Source organism: Neopsephotus bourkii, unplaced genomic scaffold, assembly GCF_033783945.1.
Source record: "Neopsephotus bourkii isolate Nb327-2 ecotype Australia unplaced genomic scaffold, CSIRO-AGI_Nbou_v1 NB_53, whole genome shotgun sequence".
NCBI lineage: Eukaryota > Metazoa > Chordata > Aves > Psittaciformes > Psittacidae > Neopsephotus > Neopsephotus bourkii.
Window position 1 is genome coordinate 387,863 of NW_026900570.1, and position 27,666 is coordinate 415,528.

The 27,666-nt window shown below is 37.4% G+C and overlaps 1 protein-coding gene across 1 annotated transcript in view; it reads left to right on the forward strand.

Moving 5' to 3' along the window:
* Nucleotides 1-13,983: 13,983 nt before the first annotated feature.
* The window catches only part of LOC133209770 (sodium channel protein type 5 subunit alpha-like), a 33,083-nt gene continuing 19,400 nt past the window's right edge, over nt 13,984-27,666 (forward strand). Inside the window, exons 1-12 of the mRNA XM_061348570.1 lie at nt 13,984-14,238; nt 15,240-15,358; nt 16,367-16,474; nt 18,034-18,162; nt 18,938-19,029; nt 19,687-19,908; nt 22,145-22,202; nt 22,889-23,030; nt 23,517-23,714; nt 24,632-24,808; nt 25,363-25,764; nt 26,451-26,577. Coding sequence (XP_061204554.1) covers nt 13,984-14,238; nt 15,240-15,358; nt 16,367-16,474; nt 18,034-18,162; nt 18,938-19,029; nt 19,687-19,908; nt 22,145-22,202; nt 22,889-23,030; nt 23,517-23,714; nt 24,632-24,808; nt 25,363-25,764; nt 26,451-26,577 — 2,029 coding nt within the window. The remainder of the gene's footprint in view (nt 14,239-15,239; nt 15,359-16,366; nt 16,475-18,033; nt 18,163-18,937; nt 19,030-19,686; nt 19,909-22,144; nt 22,203-22,888; nt 23,031-23,516; nt 23,715-24,631; nt 24,809-25,362; nt 25,765-26,450; nt 26,578-27,666) is intronic.

Consider the following 27,666-nt stretch of genomic DNA (forward strand, 5'->3'; position numbering starts at 1 on the left):
CCTGAAGACTATAGTTTATTCTTGCCAGTCTGGACCTTCATTCCAGTGCATAATATCTTCAAAAAACTGAAGTTGCCTCTGATTTACATCAGCTAATCAGGTTTTTGTGTTTTGATTTTTCATAATAATGATAGAGATATAATGGGTAAAAAAACCTTCTCAAAGAGTAAATATCCAGTGTCTGATACAGCTAGGAAAATCTTGAGACCTACTTAATGCTGCTTGATGAAATAGTGTTAGGAATGTTAATTCTCTAACTTGATCTACTTCACTACCCTTATTCTCTTACTATTATTTAGATAGACCACTGAGGAGAGAGAAAAGAGCAATCCATATTTTTCCATCTGAATAGATGATAAGCAAATTTTCCTGATTGAGATGTGCATTGGACCATTTACAGAGCTGAAGATTGCTGTATGTAATAGAATGATTTTAATACATACTTACTAAGAAACCAATTTCCTGTTACTCTGTAATACCAATTATCCATTCAAGAGAGTCTGAATTTTACATCATCATGATGTTTTTTAATATAATTTCATTCTCTGATGAAAGGAAATGAGATTCCTTTATACTGGGTCTTTATTTTGACAAAAATGCCAATTAACTACTTTATACCATTTAGACTTCCCTATTATGTGAATCAGAAAATGGCTTCAGCTATTCTTTCAAAATAAAGCAGCAATGTAATATATTTTAAAAGCTATTTTAATCTCTGTGCAGTAAAGGGCCTTCATAAATCACTGAAAGCTCTCTGCAGCATCATTTCCTTGGTTTCAGACTGGGCTACAAGTCCCACATATGCTAATACTCATCCCATAAACAGCAATATATGAGGGTTTCCCCTCTTGACTGGAAGCTCTCAGTGTCCATTGTGTTAGAGAAGTGTTATATAAAAAACCCACCCAACATTGAAGAGCTTCTGGTTTTGCAAAGTCCCAGAAACATTGTACAGATGAACATAACTCTTGAGCTCATAAACAAGCATTTTCAGGGTTCATTTCCATACCATAATTTCATTGACAGAATAAAATCAACAACACATCCATGAAAAACTAGAAATGTGGTGATATGAATCTCATCATGGTGATTTCTTTATGGGAAAGAGAAAGCGTTAGAAGGTAAATATGGTCCTTATCTGTTTAAAACCGTACCAGTTAAGCTATTCTAACTTAACTGAAATTGTTATACTGAACCAGTACATACAAAGAATTTGAAAAATTCATTTTTTTCCAGTCTGTGTTGGTTGGCATTAGAAATCACAATGCTTGCAATCAGAAAGCTATTGTTTATAATTCAGTTATACATATGCTGCTCAGAGCATGTAAGTTTGCTTTTGATTAATGAGTATGTGATTCTGTATTGCATATCTGAAATCTGTCAAAGAATTTCGGTATGAAATATAGTTAGCAACAGTAATAGAAAGCTATCAGAACACTGACTTGTTTTCCTCTACCAGATGAAGTATTCATATGTATTTCACACATTAGATATTAACACTTTCTATTTGGTCATCTCCTTTCTCCCACATTGTGCAGTTGAAAGGTTTCTGATTGATGCATGTTTATGAAATTAAATGGGTTACAAAATCAAAAATCGACACTGTATCCTTAAAACATGATAGCAAAATGCAAAAGGAATTTACAGATATGATTTTTGAATAATATCCAATTTCTCAAAAAGGACCAAAAATTAATCTTTAATAAATTGGGTGATGTTCAGAGATTCCAGAAATATATTCAAAAATGATTGCACTCCTGCAACTCATCTGCTTTCTTCCTATTAAAACTGCCATTGTAGTTGCTTTTGTGTCCCTGTTACTATAGCGATGAAATCTATGTAAAAGCTGGATAGACACTGACTGATTGCTGTAACTGATACGTAGTTTTTCACAATCTACCTTCCACCCATTGTTTCTGAAATTGCTATAAAATAGCATAATTTATCATAACAGGTATGTACACACATACCAATTACAACACCTTCAGGAGATATGCAGAAATAAGTTGGTGGTTATTTTTTAAAGGATTAAGAAATTAAATTACTTTGTCCCATTTTTATGTAATCGTTCCCTATCCCAAAGTTATTGCTATGCTGTGGAGGGTAAAACCAAAAGGCAATTTGAATCTCACTTTAAGGTGTCTGTTCAGCTTTGTTGTAGATTAAACTACTTTATATTTAATGAATATTCTTCTTTTCTAACAACAAACATACTTCACATGTGTATGTTTCACTTGTCTTTAAGTATTAATTTTTATTAAGTTTAAATATCCGTTAATATCAAATATTTACCTGCTTCCATTAAGCTGTTTCTGTGTCATTTGCAAATGCATATATTGCTCAGCTTTTTAAATACCTCAAGAAATTTTCTCTCCAAACACCTTGATTTATTTTATTTTATTTTATTTTTATAGACTGTTTCCAAGTATTTTCTTTACAAATGGGGAACGCTTTTTGGCTCTTCTTCTTCATTTAGCAAGGTTGAGATTTTGTCATGGCAGCATTTACATTTCCACTTTTTCAACTTTCTTTTACTTTGAGATTTATTTCCCTCCAACTGCTTTGATTGACTTGAATTTGCTGAGGTTCTTAACTTTTCCTGCTGGTGGAGCAGAGGGGACTCAAAATGCCTTGCCATGAGTACAATAGGCAAAATAAGGATTTCATTTTGGATAGAGGAGGACAAGTCAGTGCCAAAGGTGTCTCACCCTTCCCTGCTGAGCAGCGAAACTCTGCGTTCTCCCCACACATTTAAAAGGAGATGGAACATGTTTAAATTCCTGTTTATCCTGACACGAGATTTCATCAACACAGTCTATGGAGACTAGACAGCTGCCCTTGGATTAGACAGCCCTTGAGCTAAATGTGCATTTTGTTTGGCCACTACAATTCAACATTCAATATGTTTTTATGGATGTGCTACCCTTTGCAGGCTACACAGGGAGTTGTGACCTGAAGCCGCTTCGCAGCACAGTGATGTGAGACACCTGATTTCTCAAGCAACCGTTGGGCTAAAGCTGGTTGACAGAGCTGATTTGGTTGTCTGTCACAGGTAGTCAAAGGTCTTGGATACTTTGGTACATACAAGGAATATACCTTGAATGCAATCTGTAGAAGGAAGTTCCCTTTGAAAATACCTTGGGATATTTTTAATAAATGAGAGCTAAGCTTGTTTCTGACTCAGTCTGGGCCAGAGCTGGTAAGGAACTTGTCCATCCCAAAGGCAGTACAAGGACGAGGAAAAGTCTGAGATAAACGAGATGCCATTTCTCCTTTCTTCATTTATAGATGACAATAACTCCATCTTGCCTCTAGAAACTGCAGATTATCTTTCCCTCAAAGGAGAGAACAGCTAATAGGGAGGAAGCCAAGACTAGCTGCTGTTTAAGGTACGCTTTTTGTCTATACCTCTGGGTGAAATGCAAGTAAATTAGCACTGGAGATGGATACAAATGCTATCTACCTAAATGATGTTAGAGCAACTTCAGAGTGGCATTCTTGAAAGTGTTTAGAAGTTTAAGTCACATTGGTTGCAGTGTCATTGAGACACTGAAAATCCTATTGGGCATCCATGTATTTCTTCAGGGGCATAAACGTATTTTAAAATCTACCTTTATTATTTGCCTATTCCTTCCATATGAATACAAGGTACAGTTACTTATACAAAGGAGGTGAACTTCACCCACCTTCACGAACACCTAAGTGCAGCTGTAAACAGTTCAAATTTCATAAAATTAATGTAAATTGGTTTTATAGTTATATGAAAACTATGACAGCTTGCAGGAGCAAGAGATTAATCAGATTTGTGTCATGAAGTCTGAGAGTCATGTAACTGGTGTGAACATGCTGCTTTCTGTACGTGATGTTACTTTAAAGCTTGATGGTGTTGATAGTTGTGAAGTCAGATGGATTAATAAATCTTTTATTTGGTTTAATCTGCAATGAAATTTTCCTGATTTCATTTGTGGATAGCCTCCCTGATCATTACAGATGTGCTTCTTTCCATGAAATTAAATCTTCTGTGCAGCACCCTGTGCAAAGCGTCCATGACATAGTTCAGCTTCCTACAACAACACTCATTCAATTTACAGCCTAATGAACCAAAGCATTTGCCAAAAGGTGGCAATGTTCCACCAACACATCAAACCTAGAGAGCTGGCGTACTACCATGACTTCTTCCCCCCCCCCCCCCATTTCTCACAGTCCCACATACTTTGATAAAAGGTAACTTTAAAGATAGGAGATTGGCAACCAACCCAAATTCAACAAGAATATAATAGCATTTGTCTCAATATGTTGCAAGAGTAATTCCCTTGAAAGTTTCTCTTCTACCTCAACCAAACTCACCAAGGACAAAATAGAAACGGAGTAAAAAAATGTTTTATTGAGCCTGATTTTATTTAGTATGGGTACTAAACCTATCAGTATCTACAATAGCAGCTTTAGTTGTTGTTGTGGTTTAAACCCAGCCAGACATCTTGTTCACTCACTCCCCCCCTTCTTGCTCTCCCCCTACTCCCAGAGGGACAGAGAGGAGAATCAAAAAGAATGCAGTTCCCACGGGTTGAGATAAGAACAGTTTAGTAACTAAGGTATAACACAAATCACTACTGCTACCACCAATAACAGTAATGATAAAGGAAATAACAAGGGAAGAGAATACAACACCTCAGCACCAGGCGACCGATAACTTGCCCGCCCAGCCTGACCAAACATTGACCGATACCTCCTCCAACCCTGCAGTCCACCTAGCCCTCCCGGGTAACTCCCAGTTACCTCCTGGGCATGACGTGCTGTGGTATGGAACACCTCTTCAGTCAGTTTGGGTCAGGTGTCCTGTCTCTGCTTCCTCCCAGCTTCCCCTCCTCCCTGACAGAGCATGAGGCTCACAAAGTCCTTGGTCAGGGTAAACATTACTTAGCAACAACTGAAAACATCGGTGTTATCAGTGCTGTTCCCAGGCTGAAAGTCAAAACACAGCACTGCACCAGCTACCAAGAAGGAGAAAAATTAACTGCTACTGCTAAACCCAGGGCAGTTGTGAGTAAGGATCCAGCACCCAGATCTTATGGGTCAAAACAGTGCTCATATTTTTAATGCATTAGCTTCAACCATAGTCTTTCAGTTCACTTTATAGATTCAGCATCATACATTTTCTGATTTTACTAAAGCAGACAACTGAAACTGAAATATTTAAATAAAATGTAAAGGCCAATGCCTTTTGTAAAAAAACTGTTAATAGTTTAGACAAGCTCTCACTGTGAAGCTGGCAAAAACATTTTAGCCCATTTCCCAACCACTTTGTTCTGCAGCACTCCTGTTTCTCTGTGAAAGGCACTCAGAAATCCAGGGGTGGAATAATATCTGAAGGAAATGTTCAGCTTGGAGCCTCTGCAGTTTTGCTTACTGAGGTTACAGCCGTTCCCATGAGACCTTGTATGATCACATCAGTTACTCTGATAGCTAAATAGACGCCTCCTTCAACACCCCCCATGTACAAATAACACAGCTCCTGAAGGAAGAGTATTGCCAGGCTGGCAAGAGATTGCTGAAAGGGGAGATAGAGATAATGAAGGCAGTGAGGAATTGTATCCAGCTGTTTCTTGGGAGGTAAATGGGCTGAGATATGTTTCTCTTGCACAGAAAGAAGTGACTCCTCGAATCTTCACTTAGAGGGAATGGTAAATAATGTAAGTCCTGTGGTTTATTAAACTTTCTTTAAGAAAAATGGTGGTTTGTGGTAGGGTCTTCTGTAGGATTCAGTGACCTTTTATTTGCTTTAAAACACTAAAGAACCCTATCAGGAACTTTTTTTTCTAAGTGAGTGGAGTGTAAAAGAAAATGGAAGGAGGGGGGGGAATAAATTATTATTCCCTCCTGTGCAATATGTTTGCACAGGAGTTTCCACTGTGTTTTTGACTTATTATTTTGCTGAAATGAGTTAACTAGTAGGGTCAAAAATAATACACAGGAGAGTGAATACATCTATAAGGAAGTTTTTCTTCTGTGTATGAAATTGGCAGATATATATTTTATATAGAAAGTTCAAATTCTTTACTTACGATATGTATTTCAAAGTAAAGACAAAAAATTCAGTAACCTTAAGTCTTCTAACATTACTCTCTTGCATAGGTTTATGCTTAGTAACATTGTTCTGATACAGATAGATAAACATTTAGGTTTTGAGACTTAAGAAGAATGGATCTTATTTTAAATGCATTTTTAAAGTAATGAAATCTGTTTTATTTGTGGAGTATGCTGGACTGTGGTTGGGAATGCTTTTATCAAGATAAATTGTGGGGCAAGTAAACTAAGTGAATACTGATGGCAAAGTAAATTAATGAATGATGTTATCAAAAGCAGAATTTGGCTGTTAGGTGGTAAATTGACAATAGAAAGGCAGTCTTTTAAAACCCACAAAAATAAATCTGTTTGATGGAGCAAAAGAGATTAAAGGTTTCAGGTTTGCATTGGAAGAAGATGCAATAGATTTTATCTGCTAGCAGTGGCTTAAGTGTGTTCAGATCACCACAGAGACAACAGGTAAACCTCTAAAGAAATAAGTGGAAGAGCTGTGCACTAGGCAAAGCTGCTTCATTAAGATGATAAGGACGATAAAGTGGAGAGGTAACTGGTACAGAGCCCTAACAGAAACAGGTGCTCTGAGGTTCTTCCCATGAAATTGTACTGTTCCTTTACCTTGTTTCTTAGGTTTTGATTTTTTGCTGTACTGCATTTTTATTTTCTTTTTAATTATGTCACTTGACCTGAAACTTTTCCACATCAGTGGGGAAAAGTTCCTTGAAATTTGGATTTCCTTCTGGATGAAAAAGGAAAAAGGTGAAGGTCATAACCTAATAGTGACATTAGTTAAGTCATTATTAAATGACATTATTAAGTGAAATACCTAATGTGAATGGGTCATTCAGAACTGACTTCGGATTAGATACATTTTGATTTATTTAGAAAACTATTTCTGTATAGAAAAGTGTGGCAGAAAAAAGGCTGTAATTTGTACATTTAGACAATTTGTGGGATCACTAAATTCTGGCAATCAAAGTTAAGATTTAGACTGCATACTCAAGATAGTTTAGCTTTGTTTATTTAAGAACTTAAATGTCAAAACTTTCCTCAATGTTTTTATTAACAGGAGGGTGTGTTGGTTTTTTGTTTGGGGCTTGAGTGTTTTTTCCCAGGTTTTATTTCATTGACCATTTGACTTTTCTTATGATCTTGGGAAAAAATGTTGCTCATGTTCTATGTAAAGTTTTGTCCTCTAAAGCATGCATTCAGCTTCTAAGAGACCTTTCTGTATCAATATGTACATGATGAAACCAATCTTCAGAAATACAAAGTGGCAAATTTATGATACTTTTAGTGTTTTTTCTGTTAATGGTGTCTGTCCAAAATCCAATCCATGTATTTCTGAGTTTCTATAGCTTTCTTTTTCTTCTAACAGAGCCATACTAATATGACCTAAAAGTTTTTAATCATATTATTATCATATTCGAAACACTGCTTGCATGTAGCAAGAAAAAAATTTGACATACTGACAGTCTTGCCTTTAGAGCCCTAAATCTCAAATACAAAACCCCCCAAGTTACCATTCAGTAATGTCATCTGAATACAATTGCAGCAACTCTTACTTAAGTGCCTTTAGCCTCTGGTAAATCTGAGGTGGTGAGAGCTTAGTTCTCATTACTTAAAGGTGAACAGAATTCAAATACCCTCTGTTTGCTGCAAAAATTTAATATACATAAAATCTGCAGATGGCTCAGTATAGCACTGTAGAGAAATGTGTGACTAAAAATCACAACTTTTCCCTCTACTGTCTGCTAAATATGACCTGAAGCACAGTGTTCCTTCCTTACACTGTTACCTTTTTGGCAGGATCCAGCCTGTCCAGATTGCTGAAATGAATTTATTTCACTTCCTCCTCCTTTTGGTCCTTCTCTTCCCTACTTCAGGCCTGAAAAATAAGAAACTCACACTGTCTGGCCGACCTTCTTAAATCTGCTCTCAGACCAGTTGATATTTCTTGGTAGGGCACTTCTAAATCAAGATATCTTCCATTTAGCGCAGGTTTCCTAAGCACACGTAGCATTCAGTTAAGGAGAGGTCTAAGTCCTAACGTGTATAATTTCTTTGTTTTTCTAAAACGCCATACTGGAGTTTTATTGCCCTGTCATCTGTGTTCAGCAACAGGTCAATGTTGTTGGTAACAGCATAGGAAGGAGATTATTATCTCAGGTCTCTGCAATTGTCAGAGTGTGGAGGATCAATGGGCTCTGATATCGGCACATTTTGATCACAGATATATGCAATTTTATTAATTATGTGACTTTCCTGTAGTGCGGTTCCAGCTGTGCCATACACAGTCCTGGGCTGTGGGGTTCCTTGGGGTCTTCTCTGCTCCCTGGGCGCCTCAGAGGTTGGAGAGGTGGTCCAGAATCCTGATGCTGGGTCATGGAGTTTCCCATCAGTCTGTCTTTGTCCTCTGGCTATCTACACTATCCTTAGCTACAGGGATGGGTAGGGAATGCTTGTTGATGATTACTCAATTCAAACTGTTTTGTTCTTGCGTTTACTGTTGGTGTTCACAATCTTCTTGTGGCCACTTCAGAACACTTTTGCATTTCTTGTTGACCAACAGTTTGTTTCCATGGTTTGGCTATTTCCTTGGGCACACCAAAGCTACCAGCTAAAGTTGATGAGCTTATGCTACTAACTATGCTGGTTATATCTAACATACTAAATCCTGCAGCATTAGATTAATCAGTGGTCATTAAAAGCTTTTCAGCTTTTTTCTCTCAGATTTCTGTGCTGCCACAGAATTTCTTAACTTACTCAGTGCTTACAATTGGCCATTTTACAACTTTCAATTGACTGCTCAAGCACTTTCAGAAAGTAATCTCTGCACAGATTTAAATAATTTATGGTAGCAAAGTAGCTGAAAATTAGCCCACCTTTGCTATGCAAAAGAAAATGTGACTTAACACTTCACTAATTGCTAAGAAGGGCTGTCCTGTAAGTAGTCATTAAGGAAGCAATGTAATATAAGGCAATCCTGGAATTCTTATGTGTTCACAGTCTGCTGGTGACTAATGGTGTTTGCCCAGTTCTACCCCTGACTGTATTATTAATCTTTGGAAGTTCAGCAGCTGTCTCTTAGTTGAGGGATCAAGAAGAGTAGGCCTAATGGATGCAGAGTTAAATTTATCTCACCCAACTTGAGGTATCTCAGGTGGTCAGTTGTAGTCAGCTGGAACTCTGAGGTGTTATTCATTTCATTCTGAAAGAATGTGAAAAGCAGGCAGTTGGAGGACTGGTAGAGATGTAGCCATCTAACTGAGATGTCTGCAATGATGTGAGATGAATCCCACCCAAAGGAGCTTTCTGGATAAATGCTAACAGGATGTATCAGGTCTTTGTAAACTGATTTGTCAGTTTCCAGTTGTTACAAATCTACAGTCAGCTGCCTTCATTCCCCAGCACTGTGAAGCTGTAAGGTGTGAATCCCAGATTGAAAAGGTGGGATTTATCTCATGCCAAGTTTCCTTCTATAAGCAATGATAAAAATCTGTTGCATTTTTCATCACTCTTCATTGTGTCTTAATCTGTGTGTTTACTGATCATTAGCTTGTCTGGTCATTGTCCTCAGTTTTGTTGATTGCAAAGAGAGCATAAACTAACTATACCAGCTGTTGCCATCTCATTCAGATGCCACGCTGGGAGGCTCAGACAACTGGAACTCTCAGCCATGCTGTCTAGGGAAGGTAGGCAAGTTTTGGGGTTGAACCTGGAATATTCAAAGGATGGTGCTGCAGCACAATTCAGGTACGATGTGGTGTTCTAAAGGTGGGAAGCTAATGAGCAAATACGCTGATCTTTGTCTTTCATGGCAATCTCAATGGTGCTACGCTGGATGGTGTTATTCAGACCTGTAAGATGTTTCTTGTGAGCTGCTATAAATAGGTAGACTAAATGAGCTGAAGTAGGTATATGTCTTCCTTATATAGACATTTTGGGGAGGAGGGGTTGCCTTGTAGCTTTTGACTTAATACAGCATTTTATTATTTATTATTACAGCGCTGCATGGTTGGAAGACAAGAGGCAAGGGGCATGAGCTGAAAACGTCAAGGAGTCCAAGTGGATTGTAACAATCAAGTACTGTTGCTGAAAGAGGTTGTGTAGTCTCGTCCTTGGAGATTTGCCTGAATAAAGCCCTGATCTCATCACTGAGCCATTCTGAGGAGTAGGTTAAACTAGAGACCTCCTGAGTTCCTTTCAATCTGAATTATTCTGTGATAAAAATGTACATGCATTAATATACCAAAGTTATTTTCATACAAGTTTTAAAGATCGTTAATGTAATGTCAGTTTGGTTTGGTTTAATTATCTGCCTTAAAATACAGAGAAGTTTCTGAGGAAAGCATAGAACAGTTCTACAGAAACTTTAAGTTGCTGTTAAGTCAATCTTTTCTCCTTTAGTTCTAGAAAGATTTGTCTTACATTGGTAATTTAGATGTAGAAAGGTGCAACAGAGCCCAAGTATACCATAATAACTTTGGGTGGTGCAGTCTGGCAAGTTTTCCCAAAGTTTATATTGATAGATTTGGCTCCCAAACTAATTATTGGAGTTATAAGTAGCTGGATCAGTCTAGAGTCCCTAATTTTACTATGGGATATTATTGCTGAATAAGATGTAAAAGTGTACAAAAATTCAGCTACACTGAAGGCATTAATAGCATTTCAGCTGTTTCGAAAGGATGAGGCTTTTCATTTACTGTCTTCAAACAACTGTTTATCCAGTTATTTAAGAGATCATTTCTGTGCATATTATGAAAGTCCTTTTAAACCAAAGGGACAGTTTTTGCAGACAAGAATTGCAATCATCCGAGCCAAAGAGAAAAAAAAGTAATAAGGTAATCCTGGCCACTCTGATCATTCTAATTACCTTGGTCATGCTGATCACAGTAAATGTCAACATATTCTCACCTCTCTGCATAATAGATCATGAAGCCAGGAAATCAGATAATTGAGAACAACTTTTATTCATTAACCGAGGATTGAATTGGGTGATTGCAGTAACAAGAAAAGGAGAGAAAACATCTTTGACAGTAACCTTGTTTCCCAGTCTGTCACAATGAATATTCCTAAAGAGGAAAACACATATGGAAGAAAGTAGCCTTACTTTAGAAAGCCATCTAGCTACACATTTTGGTATTTGACAAATAATTCATAGGAAATATATTTGACATCTCAAATAACAAATCCTAAATACTTTTTGGGTTTTATTATTATTATTCTTCAATCATGATGATTTAATTCATCATTCTTTAGTCCTCAGTCAAAGGATAAGAAAACCTTTCATTTTGAAGGGATATTAAATGTCAATCTATTTTTCAGATATTTCAAGTCTAGAGAAAAGGACAAAATAGTACTGTTTCTTCTGTGACACAGAAGGCAAAACTGGTTTTACATTAACACTTTTAACTTCTTTTGGTCAAATTGGTAAATCCAGCCCTGGTCATATAAAAAACTAAATACATCTCAGCTGTACTTTGCAAGCTATCCTCCCTGAGACTATGAGTAACAGAAATTACTTTGGGCCTATTTTTAAAGACACTTGAATGAATCAGGAACACTTTTCTAGATTACTTTAACAATAATTAGAGTTTATTCAGGACTAGGCTGAGTAGCTCAGAATTGCCCATGAATTAAAAGTGTATTGTAACCTTCTATTCTGTGACTTGCACCTTCTATCAAAGGACATTTTGCCACTGACAGGTGACACAGCAAGCACAACACTGTGTTTCCTTTCCTTAATGTTTGTTCACCTGTGGAGCAATTTTTAAAACCACCAGGAAAGACTCCCCTGCCTGGTCCCCAGCTTCAGTCAAGAACCTGCAAACTGTGCACCTTCATGCTTCCTTTTATTTCCCCATCCTTGTCTTCCCAGATTTTGCTCTGCCTTCTAGTAGTTTTAAGGGAGAACAGTGTGACAACCAAAGTTTCTTTTCTGGGATTTGAAAGATTGTTTCATGGAAGAGAGAAGATAAACCCACAAAGATATCTGCAACAGAGGCAGAACTGTAATGGTGAACTTCTGAGATCAGGTAGACTTTTATGGAAGTGCTGTGTTGGCGGGATGAGCATGTTTAAATGATTTGGCACACAGCAGAATAAAGTAGTTATTGTATTCCCTCTGTGCATTGCACAGAAATTGTGTCATTTCATGCATCATTCACAGCTCTCGTAACTGATACCACAACATCTAAATTACCCTGAGCGTCTACAAAACAAATATCGCTTTGGCCAGCCGAAGACTTGAAAATTTGCGAGTGGATGTTACTGTTTTCTTTTTTTGCTATAATATCATGCACAGCTCCCAAACTGTTAGCTTGACCTTGAAAAAAAAGTAAAATAATGAATATTCTTACTTGAATACCTATTTCTGTTCCATAAATGGTGTTAATTTATGCGGGAAGCAAGGGTTACTTTTCATATTTCTTATTTTATGTGCTTATTTAATAAGAGAATCAGGCAGACTGTAAAAATGCAGAGATACCACTGCAGTTAGTTTTGTCACTGAACTTCAGCTGTTGTTCTCACAGCAATGGTTTCATAAAGTTCAGCAGTGTGAGGACAACTGAAATCATGTTGTATCTGGGGAGAAGCGAAATGGCACATCATGGCAAGGGGAAGATACAGGGAGTCAGCACACGTGGCAAAGTTATTTTCAGTAAAACAAAACCTCTTAATTCAGATTTTGTGTCTTCTTGGGATATTGCATATAAAGCCTGGAAAGGAAAGGTGCAAGAACAGGTCACTGGGCAGTTGTCTTGCAAGGATGTTTTAAACTTTCCAAGATCTGATTGCTAGTTACGGTGTGAACTCTGAAGGACACGTTGAAATGGTGGTGGCAGCTTCTGGATGGAAGGACCTGGCCTTGTGCTTCTAATGCAATCTACCCATAGTCAACAGTGATCCACCCTGGGTAAAGTCCTCTACCAGACTGGTTCCATCACAGTGTGCAGGTGGGATTCCACTGGCTCAGTAGCTCAGTGACTGTACTGAATCAACAGTATCTTCCTATAGGTCATAATCAAAGGAAATGTTTTAGAGAAATCTCCTTATAGAGCTTCTGGGTGAGTTTAGCACAAGGATACAGGTCTGGATCATCTTACTCTGTGTACCATTTTCAATTTTTTTCACTGTCAATATATGTGCATTTCATGGGCTTGCTTTGAAGTTTTTCAGTGTTAAGGTAGAAGGTTGGATTCACTATACCACCAAGTATGGACTCAGGCTGATTTTAGTTACATGGATACTGTCCAATACCTGACCAAAATTCTCCATTAAATAATGCAAAGTATTTTTCTAGTATAATCTCACTTCTGTTTTTCTGACAAATGGGCATAAAATTAATGCTCGATCAAGCATTTCTGACCACTGTGTCAGTCAGTACTGACTGTGCAAGTCATGAGTTAAATCTGATGCTTGAGCACAGCACATTCCTGTGCTAACACCACCAGGGTGTGTTATTGACCCGAGTGTTTATTCTGCACTAGTTAATTTAATACCTGGTCCTTCTGTTGCTGACACACCTTCCACATATCCAATGTTGCGGCAGTTTGGGTTTTATTGTCCTGTTTCCAAATACTGTGTTAAATCAGTACCTTAGGTTTTTTTCTGAACAACAACTCAAGAGCACTCAGGAAAACAGGAATCTTAAATAAGGTACTCTGAAGTTTACGGAGGTGTGCCCACATCCCAGGCATCTCACTGAAATAGCTATTGATCATTTATTTCTTTTTTTTATCTTTAGAAGCTGATGGCTCAGAAGTCTATGTTACTAGCCACACATGGGCAACCCGTTGTTTAATTTTCTTAACTTACCTATTTTGGAGTTACCTGAATTTCTTTCTACTTGTTTCTATTATTTGAACAGAATTAGTGACAGGAAGAGAAGAATAAAAAATGGCTGAGTTCTTACTACCTGGTACCAACAACTTTCGTAAGTTCACTTCCGAATCCTTGGCTGCCATCAAGAAGAGGATTGCTGCTAAGAAGAGTTGTCGAAGAAATACTATAGACCAGAAACCTGAGGAGAAACCACGTCCTCAACTTGACCTAAAAGCTTTCCAGAAGTTACCAGCTCTTTATGGAAATCCTCCTCCAGAGCTCATTGGAGAGCCATTGGAGGATCTTGACCCTTATTACAAAGATCGTAAGGTTAGAGCCAACCACGATGCTTTGATTTTAGTTTGTTTTACCATGTTGCTAAGAAGGGTTTATGTGAATTATCTATTAAACTGTTTTGCTTACATCGCTTCGGAAAAAGTATCATCCCTTTCTAGATTATAATAATGCATGCAGTTGGCACAGCTGAATGACATGCTGTAATCTTCTTTAGAAAAGCTTAATTTTGAATCATAGGAATTAAGTAGCATGAACTTGATTAACATTTGAATCAGAATGGAAGCAAAAAAAAATGAAGTGGATAAAGGAAGAAAAGGGTGGGCTGAGGCAAATCTATGAGAAATTATGATAATTTTGTAAATTTTTTTAAATGCCATGACTTGAAACTATGCTCCTTTGCATCTCGATGGTTATGCTCCACTTACATGTATGATAAATGATCACCTATGTATAAAAAATTTTTTAAAACTTTTGCTGATGAATCCTTAAAACCTACTTATTCAAACTCCATATTCTAGTTATGAAATATGGAATAATACAATTTTCAATAAAGAACAGAGAAAACGGGAGCTAATCCATTGGAAATTATGCTTATTGCTTGAGAAATGGTTAATACTTTGAACTAATTTCTACAGTCTTACAGATAGAGGATCACTGTCAACAACAGCAACATTAAAGGCTGCAGTTCTTCCTTCCACCTCTGTTTATCTTGCCTCAGTGGGAGGTTCTGTTTGAGAGAATACTCATAAGCAAGATTAGTTCTGTGCACAACTCTTTGCAAGTCCTAAGGTTTATAGAAAAATTTCCTGCTGAGTTGTTTTTTTTTTTTTTACAGCTTCACAGTTAATGGGTATTAAATCTTTCATCACTTTGATGAAAGGATAGCAAATATCACAAAGCATCAGAAACAGTCAACAAACATTAAAGTTAAAATCAAACTCTTGCTCATCACTGATGCAACAGGACATGGTATAAAAGTATGTTCTATGTTCAACTTCCTGAAAGCTTCATGTTTCTCTGTATTTTTTTTTAAGATCTTCATAGTGCTAAACAAGCAGAAAACAATCTTCAGATTTACTGCTACAAGTGCCTTGTGGATCCTCAGTCCTTTCCATCCAATTCGAAGAACAGCAATTAAAATTTTAGTACATTCATATCCTTTTGTTGGCTTCATTTCCTCTTCCTGATTACAAACACCTATGTCATTCTGTGCTTATGTATTTTGGAGCATTGAATCAATTTAATCTTTTCCTCACTCCAGATGATTTCTAATTCTGAATTACCTTAGAAATTATTGTTGACTTGTTTCCTTTGTGCTACTCAGAAATAAATAGCGAGTACTGTGAGTATGGAAGCCTGATTTTTCTACAGATACGTGTTCTGAGAGTGATCCCTGATGTTGATTTCCTGATGTTCCATTAACAAGTGCCTCATGCTAAAGCCTTTCTCAGTGAGAAGATGAATAAGATCCCTATCCTCTCTCTCATCTTCCATTTAAACAAACTGTAGGAATTCAACTCATGTACGAAAGCTGATTAACCGTTGGCCAGTTTAAGGAAAGAAAAATTATGCAAATTTATTTGCTTTAAGAAATTGGATTGAAAAAATGTATCTTGGGTATATGAAAGTGAAAATTTCCAGGGATGCTGTTGCAGGGAATGCTCTTGAAACATAAAGGTAATATAGACCCCACTTCATACATCAGATTTAGGGGGCAAGGAATCACTAGTGTATTGCTGCAGCTTGGCACTGGGGAACGAGACCAGAGCTATTGCTTGGGGCTGAATCAGGCACAGTGCAGTCTGCTGTATCCCTGCGCGAATTTTAGGTTTCCAGCCATTTCCTGACTCTGTGGTGCTGAGTTAGGTGCAATGGGTCCAAAATTGACATTGTATCATCGACTGACATCCCTGGAGGAGTGATGCCTCTCATTTGAGACCTTCCCTAGGCAGCAAATTGGCTGATATTGTCATTCCAAGACTCGTGGTCCAGCTCCAGGACTTATGACAGTTTGACAATGCTTGAAGCTAAAGCCAGCAGATTTTTTGTGGGGATGGAGAGCCCTAAACTCAGAACCAGATACTATGTCTATGACTGGTAGAATATTTAGTTATGTTTCTGAATCAATGTCATGTTCTTTGCCTTCACTCCCATGACTTACATTATTCACCTTGTTTATCATGTGCACTATTTTAACTAATTGTGTATTCATGGCTCTGACTGAGTCCTCTAAAGCTTCTCTATCTCCTTCATGGAACAAGTATGTTGAGTAAGTATCTATCTGTGGGTATGTATGCCTTTTAATTCTGTACTTATGTTGAATTATTGAGATTTATATTGCCACCTTCACTCAAGATATTTGGTGGGGGATTTAGAAGGAAAGTTGCTTAAGACATCTGTTTTTCTTAGAGGGAGTACTTTTATCTTTAAACTCGATGTCTATGATAACTGTGGTGTTGTAGGAGAGAGTAAGTGTAGACAAAGTTCCAATGTTGAACTAGCTTCATGTCTGCCCTACTGCTCCAGTTTGTTATCCCATTTCCAGAAGTTACTAATTATTTGCTCTTTATCCAGATACATTTCCCATTGTCAATGTTGATGAAGCACATCAAGAGCTGCTTTCTCTTAAAAATCTTGTTAATAATATTGAAATACTGAGTTTTGCTCTAATAAAACATTCTGTCAAAAGCTGCTGGCCTGCAGGACACTGTTAGAAAGTAAAGCTCTTATCTTCAGCACTGCCAACTCTTGCAATGTTAAGTCACAATAAATCCCGTGCCTTTGTACTAACACTTAAGCTGTATAATCACATGTTTTTACTTTTTTTAAATTATATTTCAGCTCTCTTTTTTTTCTATTTGGCATAAAAATGTTAGAATATAATAATTCTAACACCTAATGCAAAGGACAAGGTTCCAAAATATTTAGTTTTAAAAACAGGTCTGAAATTGTTCTTATCTCATATTATACAACACTGAAACAGTTGGGAATGCCAAACCCTCTGCAAGCATGGTATTGATATACGTATCTCCAGAAGATGCTGTGGTATCTCACTACCTATGAGCGCATTAAAGATTAGAGTTTCAGCCGCTGTTGGCATCAAAACTACTGTTCAAATGCATTTCAATAATAATTTCAGAATACTTCTTTCTAAATGAAAAGGGAAGCACTACATCCAAATAATTTCTTTAGTGCATTTGCTGACTATCAAATGAATGCCTTTTGAATTCTGTAGGGAGATTGCTGCCTTGCTGAAATGAGAAGTGCACTCAGTAAGTACAGAAGAGCTTTTACTGATAATTTTCCATTAATAAGAATAATTGCCATCTTAAATTGAAAATCCTGTACTCTTATATTTATCTAAGTGTTTCAAGCATTCTGCACAGAAATGGATGTTGTGTGCCCAAAGTAAATAATACGCAACATATCATACATCCACTTGGCCACTAGAAACCAGAGAAAGACAGCAAGTTTTGATCTTTATTTTAGCAAGTAGCTAAGAGTTTTGTTAGCAAGAGTTTTTATTTTAGCAAATAGCTAAGAGTAAATTATGGGGATTCACATGAAAGAGTTTGAAAAAAAATTGTGGAATGTCAAAATAACATGTTACAGGCATGCACAGTAATGGCCATGTACAGATTGCCGTCAGCTGCTGTCTCAAAGTCCATGGGAATCAGATGCTGATATAATACACTCAAACCGACAGCTACCTTTCCATCACTTCTCTGCAGCATTGGCTTGGGTTTTGGTTTAGACAATAGTCTGACTGTCTCTTCTGTTAATTGCTAATATTGCTGTGCTCCTTTGGCACTTTTCTCCTTTCCTTAGATTTACTTTCACTGGCATTTACACTTTTGAATCATTGATAAAAATATTGGCAAGAGGATTCTGTCTAAATGAATTCACTTTCCTTCGAGATCCCTGGAACTGGTTGGATTTCAGTGTTATTGTCATGGCGTAAGTAGGAATATATAAAATATGGATTACCTGTTTGAAGTGTTCTGTTTGAAAAGTCTTATTGGTGCAGTGTAAAAGGCTATCTGAAGTACAAAAACCTGTGGGTCCTAATTGCATCTGAAACTATCTAGGACATTGACTTTTCTCCTTGTTTTATTAGTCACTGTATAACAATGTGTTAGTCTTTCAAGATGGGAGTAGAACAGTTTAGAGTAAGATATACTCTGTGGTGAGTGTACAGGAATGGATACATTTCAGTCAGAGAAATATAATAGCTAGGCTGTCAAATACAAACATACTAATCCTGTGAATGGAAGTGTAAGTTAGATAATAAAGTAATATGCATAGACACCATGATAGTGGATTAAATTTTTGCTTTTTGCCTCCATAAATCATAGTTTGAGCTTCAGTTTGTGGTGATTAGAAAGCTTTTATATTGGTTAGGTGCACCTACAGATGGGAGATCAAACCAGTTCAGCCAGTGTTTCCACTTGAATTATTTTAAGTGTTATCTTTGTCTATATTTCAAATGCATGATGGTTAAGATGCTGACACAAAAGCAGTTGTGCACAAGCCAAGAGCTACCTCATAAGGAAACTCTAATAATTAAGAAATGGATTTCTATTTTATAAGTCTTCAGACAAATCCTAGATACGTAGTTTATTAATACTTTAAATATGCTCAGAAGGATTGACTGTTCAGAATGAACACTGTAAAATAATTGCCTGGTTTACTCAACTTCAACCACTTGACATATAATGTCCTGACTTCACAGGTACGTGGGAGCATTTAGTAACTTGGGGAGTGTGTCAGTTCTTCGGACTTTCAGGGTTCTGAGAGCTTTAAAAACCATTTCAGTAGTTCCAGGTAAGAAACATTTTCTGCTGAATATTTGGCGCTACTCACAACTGATTCTTTGCTCCAATCAAAATGTTGGATTTGCCTTTCCTTTTTTTTTTTTTAATTATTTTTTTCCTTTGAACAGACTTTACTGTTACCCATATTACACCATCCCCGGGAAAACAGTTTCCTTTGCACTTTTCCCTTGGTTATAAAGCCGGTAGACTCTTTATCATGATGAAATACAAATTAAGAAACAGTGGGTTGTCTCTGTGTTTTCTTTCAAATCATTTTGGTCATATTCATTCTTATTTCCAGTGTTTCCAGTTTCTTCACAGATTACCAGTGTTAAAAATATCTTTTTTTACGTTTCTTTTTGAATTACACATATTGCTCATTCTGGATAAGATAAACTGGACTGTTTCAGGTTCCTCACCCATATCTAAATATTTTATAGGGATAAGAGGAACATGTGGAAATGTTATGGTCAATCAAACGAGGGGAGAAAAAAGTTCTTCATATTAATCTCTGTCATGCAAACTACACTTGCATTGCAAATATATTTGCCATATATTCTCCAGTAATTATGTTACTTTGGTTGCTATATTGTTTTATCTCTAATCAAGCATGATGTAAGAATCTCAGTTTTTCATGCTGATTTTTCTTCATTTATTGTCTTCCTAGGACTCAAGATCATTGTGGGGGCACTTATTCAGTCTGTTAAGAAACTTTCCAATGTGATGATCCTGACTGTTTTCTGCCTGAGTGTCTTTGCTCTCATTGGCCTCCAGCTTTTTAAGGGCAATCTGAGACAAAAGTGTATCAGGAACTCTACAGAGTTCAGTAAATTACCTTATGTCCTTAACAGAACATGGGAATCCTATGAAATGTTTGCTAATGACACAGGTAACTTTTCCTCCTTAATTCTTTTTTAGATTATGATAGAGACACTTATGAATGCATGTATAACCACTGTTGTAAATTATATTGATGTTTTGGTAGCTGATATTTTGGTGAGTAACCACCTGATAATGGCCTTCAGATTGCCAGAGCAGCTTGCAGGCATCCAGGAGTGCATCCCTTCCCTTCATTGTAAGAAATAGCACTCCCAAATTTTCCAGTAACATCCAGCTCTGTTTCCCAGAATGATATGGCAATAACTGAAAAATGCATTAGCTCATTCTCTGATGTAATTCCCCAAAGTTCACCTTCTGCTACATGCTGAAGAGCCTGTACATCTTCATTTTGCTGCCCAGTGAATTAGTTCTCAGTTTGAAACAGGAATTTTCTTAGAAGTCAAAGTTACATTCTTCTTTACATCCCTAGGTATCTTCTTTTTATGTCTTATATATCTACAATGTACATCTTCCATGTATACAATTAAGGCTGGTGATGGAAGCATAGAGCAGAGAACTGAAAATGCACCAAACCATACTCAGAGGAACAACAACTACAAGGTGCAATTCAGTAAGAAAAATCCTTGTGCTAAAGGAAAAGCTTCAATATACATGAAAAAATACAAATTAAACAATGTCTGTGCCAAAAATATGAAGAAACCTTAATCACTGAAGAAAATCTCCACCAGCAAGTTCAGACATAGCAGTAGTTATGCAAGTAGAGAAGCATTATTGCAAGGGAAATGCTGAAATACATAAAAAAACCACACAAGATTGCTGTTTGTACGCACTCTGTGGGAGAGATTTGTTCAGACAGGATTTCTTTAACAACTTCACAGTCCAGAGGGAGAAAGACTTTGTATGAAAGGTTTTTGAGGAAAAACCTTTTGCAAGAAACTCTTGCACCTACCAAAAAGTGTACCGAAGAACGAAGTCATTTACATATACAGAATGTTGTAAAAATGGTAATTGAAAGCAAACTTCAAAAGAAACCAGGTGGTGGCTGGAATACCACAAAGGAGACCATGTGTGTGACAAAATTTGGCTAAAAATGCTAAGTTTCTTTAGCATTTAGTTGAAGAAACAGGAAACAAAATATGTCTTATTCAGGGTGATTTGCAATGATGGTAAAAAGAATAGGAGAGCTCACATAGATTTAATGAAAGCTAGGCGACTTTCCCACAGGATTTAGGACTTATAGCCTATAAGCCCAGTTTTGAATTTTTATCTTTTTTTTTGCACATTTTTATTAATGGGCTTCTTTGATCCTGATTTTGTGGGAAGTTCCCATCTCCTACCTGGAGAACTACATGTTGCTGTGATTCTCTGAAGCTCAATCACTGAATCTTCTTAAAACACCCTTTTTGTCAGTTGGCAGGAACAAAAACTGAACAAAATTTGGAAGGAAAGTAGGTGAGATAATGACTCATTCCTTTACAATGTGTTTTCATGGTATGGTACAGCTGATGCTGAAGATTCCTGTTGGCTCTCAATCATGCTAACTTACCTGGTGAGCACAGCTGAGGTTTGTGAAACACCAGGAAGACCTGAGACCTCCCTTGCATCTGGGATAATAACCGCACATCTTAATGGGACTAAATAGCTAATAGCACTAAAGCTATTACTTTTAGTGCGGTACTAGCTCAGGCAGCAGGGTAACTAATGCTAAAAGAAGTAGGGGAAGAGGTCAAAAAGGCTACTAGAGCATCCTAATGAAGAAATCTCTATTTCTCAGCTAAGCAGAGTTAGGACCTGCTGTTTGGTTCAGCTGAGCAGTGCCATGACATGGTGTGTACCCGTGTTCTTCCCTCTCAGAACAGAGATTTGGGTTTTTTTATTGCTCATTAGAAGTGGTCTGTGCTATCCCGTATTATGTTTGTACACTGCCCTGGAAGAGGGCTAATTGCTACTAACCCAAAAGTGTTTGTGCTGTTACCAAACCAGGGACTGTGCTTGTGCCTGTGCCCTCCAATTCTTCACTTCCTTCATGCAGATGTGGCCAAAGTGATAATATTTTATTTTATTCTGTTTTAAGGACTGCCTGCACTCTGAAATTTGTGCATACACATGTTTATAAATGAGAACATCTTGCAATCTGGTGCAGTCACTGTGAGTGTGGGAAACCTGTTCATGTGTGTGCACAGTACACTTAAGAGGTCACTGATTACTTGTCACTACTCACATCAAAGGATAGAAGATTCAGGCTAAAAAGTATTTTATTTTTATTTTTTTCTGCTTTTTTATAGCATATTTTGCTAAGAAAGAGGGCACCTCAGATATTTTGCTATGTGGCCCTGGTGCTGGGTAAGTACACTTAATCTTCTTTGGAAGTTTTGTCTGCCTTAGTGCTTCTATATTTGCTCAGTCATATGAGGCATAAGCAGAAATTCCAAAGTTTCCTTCACTGCAGCAACATGAACACAGACAAGACAATATAATAAACAGTCAGATAACTTATAAGGAATGAAGTATGAGCCTGCAGTTGGCTTATTCTAAATTATTTATTCTAAATTTTGATTTATTCTACACTATTACTGCTTCTAAATTCCTTTGAGCCTTTCCAGGAGCATTGTCTTTCTCTTCCCCATGGATGTACAAGAGAACTGAAAACATGAAAGATCTCAGATACAGCACAGGACAGACATGCTCCTCTCTGTAAAGGGTCATGAGTGTTAAACTGGAAAAACAAAACACAGACTTTGGAGGGCAGGTTTGGGCAAGGAGGGAATGTGTCTACTTTGCAGTGAAGGGCAGGGTATGAGGAAGTTGTCCTGGGCTGGTGGTCTACTCCAGCCTCTCTTCCTCTGCTGCTGGGTTACAGGTGTTGCTTTTTCCATCCCAATTTCCAGACAATACTACCTGGAGTGGACAATGGGTTTGCAATCTAATGAAATGCAGAGCTGAATAACCATCAGAACTCTCACATATGCTGAAGTTCTCCTTGGAATCTGCATGCTTAAAAGAGCTCCACTTTTTATTTTTACTTCTAGGGTCTGTCCTCCAGACTATATATGCTTGAAAATTGGGCCAAATCCTGATTATGGTTTCACTAGTTTTGATTCCTTTGGCTGGGCTTTTCTTTCTTTGTTCCGCCTGATGACCCAAGACTACTGGGAGCGTCTGTACCAGCAGGTACCAGCTTTGAGCATAATTCAGAACTGGTCTTCCAGGAAGAGCAAAAGCCAAAGCAGAAAATGTGTAGAAAGGGTGAGAAACCTCAGAGAAAAGCAAGAGCTGCAAGTCATCAAACCCACATCCTCCCTTTTCCCTTTCCACAAGCTGTGCCTCCTAGAAAAGGGATGCTGAAGTGCTTCCCAGCAATAGACTTATCACCCTGCTTGTTTAGGGACTTAAAAAGTACTAAAAGTGTCCTGTATTGTCCTTCAAAAATATAACAATGCCTCCCTAGTAGTCCATATGATCAGTTATTCATAGGCAATGGTGCAGGAAGAGGGAGAAAGAGGGAGACGAAGAACCAAGGAAGGCATATTTCCATTCAAGCTTCCTAAACCATTATGTCTAGGAAGCTTAGTGATTCCAAAGAATTTCAAGGACACATTGAAAGACTATTTGTTATTTTTTATGGTAATTTTCATCTCTGGGATGTGTTGCTTACAGACCCTCAGAGCTTCTGGGAAGGTGTATATACTCTTCTTCATGCTGGTCATCTTTCTGGGCTCATTTTATCTAGTCAACTTGATTCTGGCAGTAGTAACAATGGCATATGAAGAGCAGAACAAGGCCACCATTGCTGAAACGGAGGCAAAGGAAAGGAAATTTCGTGAAGCCATGGAATTATTACAGAAGGAGCAGGAGGTATGTAAATTATTCCCTTGCAAGCATTTGTCTCAGTGTCCTGGCATCAGTCACATAAGGGAAAGCATAACTCCTTGTGTACAGCTGTATAAAGTAGTCACTCATGTTAGCAGGAGCAAGTGATAAGTTACTGAAAGTAGTGATTCCTAGAGTTACAGGAATAATTCCATGTTCAGCTGTGTATTTTTCCTGTGAAACAATAACTTTTATTGTGGATAATGAGTATTAAAGGCTCTGTAACTGTAAAAAAATAGTATTTTAACATCTCTATAAAGTATAAAATTATACTATGAAATTAACTAGCAGCTTCCAAAAAAAATGTACTTGCTTTTACTTTTTATTCAATTTTATCTTTGTGGGCTGCTGAGCAGAGAAATATACAATAATTATGTTAACCACATTAGCATCTGAGCCAAAAACCTATCATAGTTGAATGAAAGTGTCTTGGTAACTTAAATGGCTTCTAGAACAAAAAACCGTGTTTTGACATTGTCCTAAATTCAGTATAGGAATGAAAGTCAGCCACAGTGTGAATACAGCCTTAAGGATCTCCAGTGAAAAAAACAGAATTTTAATACTCTGAGCATTAATTTGGGGAAAAGGATATATTCTACAACATCATTTTCAAATGGAGTAATTTTAAATAAGATCTATAATGTGATTATTTTGTCCCTGGCAGGTTCAATACACATGATCATGTAACATACTGCAAATAGCTTATTGTTCAGTACTCCATATGTTGGGGAAATTCTCTCCTCTTTCTTTTTATGGAGATTTTAAAAATAGAAGATTTTTAACTAGTTTTGTGAAACACAAATTTTTAAAAGGAAATAATAAAGAGCACAGAAGTGTTTTCTTTCTGCTTATATTAAAAGTACCCAGCAAAAACATCACCCATGTTTTTGTTTTGATTTCAGTCATTGGCTATTAAAGGAATTGATGTCCTGTCAGTTAGCTCCTTTGAAGCCTCTTCTTTGTCTCCCAAAGAAATCAAAGAAAGAAGCAATAGGAAAAAGAGAAATCGGTCCTTGGGGATAGAAGAAAATGAAGAACAATTCCCCAAGTCACAGTCCACGGATAGTCAACGCAAGTTGGTAATCTATTGTCTGAATCTGAGATCCTCACAGCTTTTCCAATTTCATTACTAAAATAAATTGCTTGAAAGCACAAAACAAATTCCATTACAAAAACTTACAAAAATCACTCTTAAATCTTTAAAATAAACAACTTTTTTGAATAAGGAAGAACTAGATGTAAAAATTAATTTGAAAAGAAGGAAATACTATAAATGAAGGATGGAAAGGAAGTTATAATAACAGTTAAAATACATTTTCTATAACACTGAGAAACAGAAAATGGTGAATGACTATTAGAATTTACCTTCTGTTCCATCATTCTCTGTTTAAAATGTCTTACTTAAAACATAAATATAAAGCTTATAACAAAAATAGCTGCTACTACTGATATAATTTTATTATCTGATGTTTAAAATCTAAGCATAAACCTCCATGAAAAATACGAATCAAATAAGAATTTTGGACGTGCAGTGATTGATAGGAACTGGTATGAAACTCTAAACATTTATTGCTTCCCCTAATTTTCTCTGTGATATGGTGTTCTCTCTATATTGCTTTTCCTTGTGTTTTAGTCTTTCCTTGGACTGATGTATGGTCCCAATGCAAATCAGGCGAAACGCAGGCTTAGCCATGGGAGCGTGTTCAATTTCCAAATACCTGCTTTAGAAGTTGATTCCAGAACGGATTTCAGTGGTGAGGAAAACTGCAGTGCTGGGGAACAAAAAATCCAGCGTCGGTCGCTGTCGGTCACGCAGATGGGAAGACGATCCAGTGTGCAAAGTCAAATAAGCCAAAGCTCTCACCCTGCTACGCCAAACTGCGTGCACAGCAGCAAGTGGGCTAACATGGATGACTGCAATGGTGTGATTTCAATGATGGGAGGAGGAGGCAGCAAGGTGCACAGCCTAGATCCAGTGTCTTCCGAAGGAGTAATGCTTCCACCTGTAATGGAAGACCCAGGAAAAGGGAATCTGGTAAGGAAAATATATCATTTTCAATAAATACTTTATAATACGGTTTCTCTGTAAGTGGCAGGTTTTTCTTAAGAGTTTCAGTGTGATAGAAAACTGTGATGTGCAATGAAGTATACTGATGTAGGAAGTTCTTGAAAGCCAGACTTCAGCATTTCTGTTAAAAACCTTATTTTTCTGGTACTCACAATTTATGTTAACATAGTTTTGAAAGTTCCCAGTACTGGACTTACAAACCACCAATGAGGTTTTTTTATCCCATACCCTGCCCGGGGGAGTGTTTTGAGCGGTACCTGTCATTTCTTTCCCCTTCATACAACCTTTAGCATTATGCAGAAACTGTGTAAGTTCCCGAAGTGGGTAGAGATGCTTTTCTACCAGTTTACCTCTCATCTGTCTCCTTGTCCATTAAACTCTGGAATATTTCCAAGGCATATTTCCTCTCCTGGACTTATTTCCAGTGTTTGTGTTCTCCCTGTTGCTATTACATGCTTGCAGGATCTATTTACTCTAGCGTTACTACTGAAAAGTAAGACCTTCATTCTTAATAACTATTATATCTTGCAAAAAGGTGCATTTATTTGGCTGTGTGTCATTGTTCCTATTAACTTCCATGGTTACCCATCATCACATACTACTTAATTTTATTCCAGTAGTATCTCCCTAATCATGTTTACTTCTTTAAGCAGCCAGCTGTAAATGATGAGAGCAGCATGATGCATTTGCCTCCTCATCTGTCAGTGGAGTACTTTAACGAGGCACTTCAGAGACAAAGGGCAGCAAGTGCAGTTAGCATAATTACCAGTGTCTTGGAGGGTAAGTGGTTCCTCATTATGCTTATTTCAATCCTAAGGTAATGCTAGCATGAAAGACCAAAATGTCAATACATTTCTTAAAGGTTAACAGAGATTTGTAGGTGTGTAGTAAGGAGTTTCATGTTTAATATGGCTCTTTCGTAAAAAAAGGAGAAAAAAAAGCATTATCACACAATTGTGTACTGGAACACATTTTTTCCCTATTGTAAGATATTTTTTGTACGACAGACAGTGAAGGGGATTGGAGGGAGAGTGGGTGGAAAGAGTTTCTCTAGCATCTGATGTGCAGGATTGAGATACTGTTTCCTCCCCCTGACCCTGTGATTTATGATATGCCACTGGCAGAGCCATATGCATGCAGAATCCAATAGTAAGATTATGCAAGCAAAATCAGTCGTGGCAGTTCCTGGGTTTTCAATATTATTTTATTCCTTTAACTTTACATATGATTTATTTTAGGGTGTTTTATCACTTTGATAGTTTTTTTTTATGATCTTACTGAAAAATTTCAGCCCAAGTTGTTCAGGATGAGAAAATCAGTCTTGCTATGTTTTGTCCCCGTTGAGGAGCTCTATCACCAGTTATTAGACCGCAAGTATGGGATTTAGCAGGGGTGGGGTGAATGTTGGATCTGTTGTGGCAGGGATGTCCCTTTTATAAAATTTTTAGGTTTTGTGTTTTTTTTTTTTTTCCTTGGGACAATCACAGTTGCAATACATCCAGTGGAGCCTTGCTTTGTGGTGTAATTCACTAAAGATCAGGGTTTTGTTGCACACTTTCAGTTGTGAAATGGGATGGAACAGAACTTGTATCTCTGTGTGGCTGTGGGTTAACCTGACAACAGGTATCTGAAAGGGTAGAGGAAAGGGTCTTTGATGGCATCTGAACACCAGTTCTGCCAGATACACACTGTATACATAAAGAGGAAACCACTTGGTCTAGAAAATCAGAGGACAAGTGCTAGTTCAAGAGTGAGATTGGGTCAAGATGGTTACACTGGAATAAGCACTGTAGGGTGGGATCTGAGACTTGAGCCTGGAGGGGAAAAAGTGAAAACTAAACAGTGGGAAGAAGCAAGGACAGGTCCAAC